At 44.9% G+C, this 7,806-nt stretch overlaps 5 protein-coding genes across 5 annotated transcripts; all 5 read right to left on the bottom strand.

Moving 5' to 3' along the window:
* Positions 1 to 18: 18 nt before the first annotated feature.
* Positions 19 to 692, bottom strand: BDB00DRAFT_926331 (uncharacterized protein; the record flags this gene model as incomplete). Its single annotated transcript, XM_053128840.1, has 2 exons — positions 19 to 294; positions 368 to 692. A coding segment is annotated over one exon (284 nt), but the record flags the coding sequence as incomplete, so codon positions are not given.
* On the bottom strand, positions 86 to 404 carry BDB00DRAFT_868952 (uncharacterized protein; the record flags this gene model as incomplete). The annotated part of the gene is made up of 2 exons (XM_053126532.1): positions 86 to 294; positions 368 to 404. 2 exons carry the CDS (start codon positions 402 to 404, stop codon positions 86 to 88), a joined length of 246 nt encoding a protein of 81 aa, XP_052983386.1.
* Positions 693 to 1,580: 888 nt separating the features above from the next.
* Positions 1,581 to 1,857, bottom strand: BDB00DRAFT_806846 (uncharacterized protein). Its single transcript, XM_053122298.1, has one exon. It carries the CDS (start codon positions 1,849 to 1,851, stop codon positions 1,672 to 1,674), a length of 180 nt encoding a protein of 59 aa, XP_052983384.1. The 5' UTR covers positions 1,852 to 1,857; the 3' UTR covers positions 1,581 to 1,671.
* Positions 1,858 to 4,609: 2,752 nt separating this feature from the next.
* Positions 4,610 to 6,321, bottom strand: BDB00DRAFT_868951 (uncharacterized protein; the record flags this gene model as incomplete). The annotated part of the gene is made up of 2 exons (XM_053126531.1): positions 4,610 to 5,927; positions 6,014 to 6,321. The coding sequence occupies 2 exons, from the start codon at positions 6,319 to 6,321 to the stop codon at positions 4,610 to 4,612; spliced, it is 1,626 nt and encodes a 541-aa protein (XP_052983383.1).
* Positions 6,322 to 6,658: 337 nt separating this feature from the next.
* BDB00DRAFT_868950 (uncharacterized protein) lies at positions 6,659 to 7,495 on the bottom strand (the record flags this gene model as incomplete). The annotated part of the gene is made up of 2 exons (XM_053126530.1): positions 6,659 to 6,891; positions 7,270 to 7,495. The coding sequence occupies 2 exons, from the start codon at positions 7,493 to 7,495 to the stop codon at positions 6,659 to 6,661; spliced, it is 459 nt and encodes a 152-aa protein (XP_052983382.1).
* Between the last annotated feature and the right edge of the window lie 311 nt (positions 7,496 to 7,806).

Below are 7,806 nucleotides of genomic sequence, written 5' to 3'. Positions count from 1 at the left end.
GGGGTGGGGTAGGAGAAAGAATTGACTCTCGAAACACCCAAAAAAAGAAAAATTTGCTGCTGTTGTCGAATGCTGGAGGAGCTGCTTACTGGATACTCCGATGCTGGGAGTCGAACACTGAAGCTGGGAGCTGATTGCCGAGTGTCGATTGCCGAGAGTCGAATGCCGAGAGTCGAATGCCAGAGAGTTGATCGCTGAGAGTCGAATGCCGAGAGTCGAATGCCGAGCGTCGAATGCCGAGCGTCGAATACCAGACAGTCAACTTCCAGACAGTCGATTGCCGAGAGTCGAGTCCTAGGAGTCGAACGCGATTTACGGTGGCACCTGGCTCCTCATGCGAGCCCCACCATGGCAGACCAGACCAGACCAGCAGACAAGGCATCCAACCGAAAGGACACTACCATATTTCTATGGCGAAAAACCGAAAGGATTTCTCCGTCCTCTGATCTCGCCTGAAGACCGGTTGTGACCAACACCGTTGAACGCCAGACTAGACAGCCCAAGCAGGACCGGTTGTAGGCAGCCAGGGGACCACGGGAAAAAGGCTGAGACCAGGACCGACAGAGGCAAGACCAGGACCAAGGGAAGAGCCAGAGCGAGGGGAAGACCAGAACCAAGGGAAGAGCCAAGAGAAAGACCAGGAGGATCCAAGGGAGTGAAGGGAAGAGAAAAGTGAAGAGAAGAAAGAGTGAAGAGAAAAAATTAAAATGCCCTGGCGTATTTATGTTTGTTTTTTTTGGTTTTGAAAAAACACGTCCAGCCCCGTGCTAACAATACAGGCAGCAATAGCAACACGATCACACTTTTTTTTGTTACTTTCACACTTTTTTTGTTACTTTCTGTGGTCGCGTAGTCGTGTTTGCGAAATTAATCGTAACGAAAAAAAATGTTCGGAGGGTACGTGCCGAAAAACTGGTTTTTTTAAACTAAAATAGGTAAGAACACCCCTCCCCCCACCATCAACAGGCCCGTGTTAACAATACAGGGAACAATGGCAGCAATAGTAACACGATCACAACACTTTGACACTTTTTTTTTGTTACTTTCTGTGGCCGCGTAGTCGTGCTCGCGAAAATAATCGAAAAGAAAAAAAAGTGTTCTGAGGCTACGAGCCCACCATCCTGTTTTTTTTTGTTTTCTTTTTTTCGCATTTTTTTTTCACATGTATCATACATCAGCTGAGGGAAGTGGTATATACTTGATACTTAATTAAGAGTGCGTCTTTTGTTTGTTACACACGCCACCACATCGCACCATGGTTAATCCAACAACGGCCGAGACTTTCTACAATGGCTCACTTATCCCATCAGGAAGCTGGATACGACATTCAGCACATACTTACTCCAAGCCAACACCTTGCGCGAATATATCGTTATCATCCGAAGCTATTGTTCACCGGCCAATATCGACGCGGTACAAATCCAAAAATAATCTCGTATTCAACATAAGCAACATTGACGGTAGACACTGTACCGAGACCCTTTGATCCCTTGCTTGAGCTTGGCGCTAACCAAAACTAGTACACGCCCAATCATTCTGATCATAAGTATTTTTTTTATGGTCTGGAGGCAAAACTTATTCCCAACAGAGTGTCCAGAGGAGTGACGGACTATTGGGTGTGAATACATGTATGAGAAAATGAGGAACAGAGAAGTGACGGAAAAGAGAAACCTATTTATATGTGCGGTGATAGATGGCAGTGGCATGAGCAGCTACTGCCTGCGGAATGAAAGGGTGGCCTTCGAATATGAAAAACCAATGTGCTGACCAGATCGCTTGAACGATGGCGATGCATAGAAGAGTGGTTTTGGGTTGGGAGCAAAAGCGACGTGCGAAGACAGCAGTCTTCATCGCATGTGCGATAGCCGGCAGGCGTGGATCGACACAGTGAAACGGTGCCCGAACTAGCTGATGATAAGTATTGATTAGCTTGCATAACACTATCCGCTATCATCGCCCATCCGCTCGTTTCCACCTGCCACTGCCAGGTGCCTTTTTTTTTTTTGTGACAAGACATCCATTCTAAGTGCATCATAAGCAGACCTTCTCTTTCTAAATTATCGTAAAGGATATCAAGAGATCACTAACGACATACGCCTATGCATCATATTGCGTCAGTCCATACAGTATCGGCTTATAGCCGCCCCTCGTTGTACAGGTGTAATATCTTCCACATTCATGATATAATGGCAATCGTACTGCTACTGCTTACATAAGCTGGATAATCCGAGTATAGTGTTTCCGTGCTTTACAAATTCGGATGGATTGTGTCTATGCTACAATGCTTAGCTGGTTGCCGTGGTAGTTGTCTGTGTATACTTTTGACATTAACCAAATATCTTATCTACTGATGATGTCTTGGACAGTGTAATAATGTGTTTTACCACACAGTGTATTTAAAAATGTGTTTGCGCTCTGTATTCTCTTTTAAATATTAAAAACTAGCAGCGAACGCAAGAAGTGGATTGAAGACGTTCGCACAGAGGCCACACGCAGGCTACACAACAGGCGAAGGTACTAGCCAGTTTTGGTTCTGGAGGGGTGCGTGCTTTGATACAGTAAACATGAACAAGACAAACAACACTATTAATTTAAAGAAGCAAATTGCTTTTGTTAGGTTTTGCTGATATCGAGCTACTGGTGGGAAGTATCTGGGCTTTTTAATGAAAGCGTCGTTTTAACATGCCTTACTACCTTTTTTTCATATATCCAATGCAAAACCTAATCTCTCCCTGTTCTAATAGTAAAACACTTCTCAGAAGATACAGCCGGGAAGACCAGATGATCAAAGAGCTAATACTTTGTCATACAGTCAACCTCATGTAACTTCACACCCGTTGATTTATCTCGCTAATTTTAAGCCCTCACTATTATGACACAAATTTTGGGAGTTCACGCTATGAAATTAACGAGGATTTACTGTAGGTTGATGTAGACTGTTTTAAATACACGGGAAAGAAGTCGATGATCATTGACATAGTACTGCACTACTGTCCATTTATCACGCATCCAGATAACTACATTATAAATAACGTATGTAGTATCATAGCAAAGCGAAAAATATGTGCCTCCTTGGGTTTAAGAAAGGATTGGTAGCATAGAGTGCAGGGCTACGAGGAAAGGAGCGAATAGTAACTCGTAAGGCAAATGAGGAAGAATAAAAGCAGGTGTGCTATTGGGAAAGGCAAACCGAGAAATATAATTTATTTGATGATTAAATATAGTAGTATAGCTAACGATGGGTGGACGGTAACCACCCTTGACTGCTGTTACTCAAATAGCTCAAAAAACGGTGAACATATCTTTTTTTGACTAGATAAAAAAAGTTAATCTCATTTAACAAGGTGTTACAGAATATATGCTACTACATACAATGGAGGATATGCATGTGTTTAAACTACTGTACGTGCTACTACACGGTATCCTCACAAGACAGCGTGCACTTTTCAGTATACAGGTGATGTGATGATGATGTAAGAAGAGGGTCTTTTACTTGCTTACATCCATCCATAGTACAAGCCTTTAAAGTAGCACCCTATTAGAAGTTTGGAAGAAAACAAGAGAAGAATGTTGGTGTCATGCTTCAATTTGGATATATTTGGTGTTGTGTTATTCAAAGCTATTAGTTCTCTTTTTTTTTTTTTCTCACACATAGAGCAAAGTTATAACAAAGGCTCTGTGCTGGAACCCCTTGGTCATAATAAAGATGCTGTCGCAAGGCAATGACTTTTTTTTTTTTTCCAAGTTAATCATAGTCTATCAGGGAGAATCATGGATCAAGCGTAGAGTTGCGACGGCGATAGCAGTAGTATTACTCTCCGACGATTGATATAGGCCCTCCTCACACATACCGTAAGTACTACCCGCTTTTTGGATATTTTGTACGCTTTTGCACGCACCGACAGTTGCACATCTTTTTTAATGTTACACACACACACACACAACAGCAGGAACAGATGAAAAATAAAAACACATGCAGAAAACAAAAGTGATGGTATTTACTATAGTTGGCAATAAACTAGTTACTATATAGTAGTAGTAGTAGTAGTAGTAGTAGTAGTAGTAGTAAGTTTAATGATACATAATATAAAAAAATAGCTATATGAAAGAGGTGGTAGCAACAAAAAGAAGGGACAGTATAGATATAGAAATTAAGAGGTGCTGTTCAATATAGCAAAGGGAAAAAACAAAGCATAAATATATAAGAATTAACCCGTGCAAAAAAAAAAAATAGAGAGAGAGAGAGAAAGGCGATATAGAAAGTGAGCACATGATGCTGATGATGATGATGATGGGGGAGGAGGAGGAGGAGGAGGGGGGGGAGAAATAACTTGTATATAATGTCTAAATCCGCGGCTTTCTGTCACTTTTTCCCACCAAAAAAATAATAATAAAGACCTCGTTAGCCAGCGCCCGTTTAGAGAAAGGATAGAGAATATGTGTGCGTGAAGGAGAGAGTAGGAGGGAGAGAGAGAGAGGGGACCGGCCCAGCCTGCCTTCCCCTCCGAATAACACTCGCGTCCGTCTCTCTTGTCATTATATTTTTGTGATTTTTTTCTTTTCTTTTTTGCAAGTGTGAAAGTCAAAATTCTTTTTCATTTTTTTTTTTTTAGTGGTGATGGTGTTGAGCATGGAGTGCCGAGGATGAGGGCGCGGAACTGTAAGGATAATCATTGTAATGTTGCTGCTGCTGCTGCTGTGGAGGTGCCTGAGGAGCTGAGGGTGGCGGTGGTTGTTGTTGATGATGGTGATGCTGTGGAGGTGGCGGTAATGGTTGATGATGATGATGATGATGGCCTGTAGCAAAAGGAGGGTAAGGCGAGGACGGCTGTGGCGGCGGAGGTTGTTGTTGTTGTTGCTGATCGTGTCGCATGGTAAAGTACTTTGTGTCGTTCTCGGGAGGACGCGAACCGTATGAATCAGAGTAATAAGGGCTTTGGGTCATCATTTCTGCGGTGGATGACGTCTTGTTCTCAGAATCTAAACGATTGCCTTGGAAATATGAGTCTGATGAGGATGACGACGGTCCATAGTGTTGTGGTTGCGGCGGTGGAGGAGGAGGAGGAGGTTGCTGCTGCTGCTGCTGCTGGTTTTCATTGGGATGTTGCGTTTGCTGATACCCAACAGCGGAAGGATAGCCATAGTAAGGAGAGTAAGGGCCCAGATCACTCACAGGAGATGTGGGCAAGCTAAGATACCGCGGCGGCGGTGGAAGTCCTCGTTCTGCATTGACACCTGGAGGTGCAGGAGGAGGTGGTGGAGGCGGTGGTGGAGGCGGCATGCCTACAGCAGCAGCAGCAGCGGCGGCGGCGGCGGCAGCGGCAGCTGCTGGATCTTCTTGTGGGGCAGTCATGTTGTGGCGATAACGCGTATGCGAATCTGCATAATGGCCCGGGCTTCGACCACGAACGACGAGCGGGGCAGAATGACACGTAGCGACACGGATCTCCTCGCCCTGGCTGGTGTTGGCGTACAGATCAATCACGATCTCATAGTACTGTTGGGCCGCGCGTCGCTTGCCGTTGTTGGCGGTGGCGGTCTTGAACTGCATGCGCTCAAAGGTGACAATGTGATGGCTGGAGCCGACGGAGGCCAGATGGAGGTTGCCGCCAGCACGCACAGGCTGTGGTTTTGGGATGATTTGGGGCCCCTTGTCTCTTTTCGGCGTGTGTTGCACTAATTCGATTTTCTTGTCTGCATTGTTTGAGACACATGCGCTAACCCCAATCGAGAAGTATTCGACCTGGTAGAGCTCCTGCTCGGATTTACGAAGCAGGCAAGGCACTTCGGGGCCTTGCAAGAGGTAGTTGATGCCGTGGACGTCAAAGGTGCCACTGACCTGGAAATAATTGCGCCGATAGCATGCCCAGTCCTGGTCCGCGCGAAAAAAGCCTCGGTCCATCTTTGCATGAAGTTGTATTTGGTATCTAGTAACAAGGTGTGTGTGTTTGCTTATGAGTATCTATATAAGAGAATGCATAGGGGGGGAGGAGGGGAGTGATCTTGTCCATACCCATTCGACTGATCCAGACTGAGCAGTTCTTGAAGCTGCTTTGTCGACGTGAACGACGGGCCCATCTCAAATGAAAAGATGGATTCTGTTCTCCGTTTTCTGATTGGGCCGGCGAATTGATTGTATGGATGAGACGGGAAAGTTGTCATGCTCGTGAAACTGGCTGGCCGCGCCGGTAACGTGGGGCGTGCGGCCCCACCATTGCTTCCTCCACTGCTGCTGTTGCTGCTGCTAGGCGACTTGTTGCCCTGGAGCGGTGTGGGTGGCAACGACGCTGCGTCGGGTCGAGGCGTGCCTGGCTGTGTCATTGACATCAATCTAGTTTGTTTTTATTTCATCGTCAATACACTTTCTTCTTCTTCTCTCGTCAGAACTCCCAACAATGTAAAAAAGTTCCTTTTCCCATTCTGGGTTACAACAGTAGTGTTAAAAGACCTAAAGTTCAAAGCCCCTCTTGCGTATGTGCAACACCCACTTGCACAATACCAACCATCCTACTCATTCCCTCACTCACTGGCTCACTCCATATGCTACTCAATACCACTCATTCTTTCTGATGATCCTTTTACTGCTTCAAGCACACACCCTCTGCCCCTTGATAATTTCCACCTTGAAACGTCCAGAAAAGAGGAAAAAACAAGTTGCTTACCCATGCATCGAAGACTCTGTAGCCATATCAGTAGATGCTGCTGCTGCTGCTGTTGCTGAGGGAGGAGGTGGTGGTGGTGGTGGCGGTGGCGCGTGCGATGGTGAATCGCGGTAGGAGTAGTTGCTATTTGAAAGGGCCATATAGCTGGGCAGAGATTCCTGAGATGGTGACCATTTACTGTCTTGCATCTCGGAGTCATTCGCTTTTAACACTGAAAAAAGCGGGTTGCCTGGATCCAAGAATTTAAAAAAAAAAAAGAGAGAGAGAGAACAAAACAAAAACTTGAAAGTTTCTCTTGAAGAAAAAAGAAAACGGGTGTAAAGAGAGTGAAAGAGAAAAACGAGGTTCAACAGAAAAAAAAAAGGGTTCGAGGTAGCGCAAAGTTCTAATACGTATCGCACATGATCTGATCCAATATAGTTTTTTTTTTTTGGTTGTAAAAAAGCTCAAGCTAAAAGCTCCGCATTGTGTGTGTGTGTGTGTGTGTGTGTGTGTGTTTCTTATTTGGGTGTGCACGCACACTGTTCGTGATAATGTTTAGAGAAGAATTAGAGAAGAGAAGAGAGAGAGAGAGAGAGAGAGAGCGATGACACACACGCGCACACACTTGTAACGTTTTTGTCAATTGCAATGGGGAACACTGCAGGGATAAGCACCACGCAAACAATTCTGAAACAGGGTGGCGATCCACCCATTTCCTTTACATCAGACAATTGGGCCTGGGCAGTATTAGAATTGGCTTTTGCAGCACCACGATGATCCCTCATATCCAAGTTGCACCAATGGAAATGCCCGTTGATCAATGCGGTGGCAACAATTTGATGAGCGGTCATTGAAAACATGAAAGAAAGAAAGAATACTATACAAAGGGTCCTGCCCCAGGGGAGAAAAAAAGAAAAAGTGAAATGCAGTATTATCCATCTAGCATCACAGCATCCTCGTCCTCGTCCTCGTCCTCTTCTTCAGCGTTCTTGTTCTCGACAACAGACTTGAAGAGATCGCTCTGTTGTTTGGAAAAAAAAAAAGAGAGGATGATTAATCATTATAAATAAGGTTCATTCTTTCTCTCAGACACGCGCAACGCACCTTCTTCTTCAGCACGTTGTCCATTAGGTTTTCCTCAACAGTGTCCTTGATGACCACA

This window comes from Zychaea mexicana, assembly GCF_025766255.1.
Source record: "Zychaea mexicana strain RSA 1403 chromosome Unknown BDB00scaffold_11, whole genome shotgun sequence".
In the NCBI taxonomy this organism is placed as follows: Eukaryota; Fungi; Mucoromycota; class Mucoromycetes; order Mucorales; family Lichtheimiaceae; genus Zychaea; species Zychaea mexicana.
The sequence above is the reverse complement of the archived record's forward strand: the minus strand, read 5'-3'. Positions and strand labels throughout refer to the sequence as shown.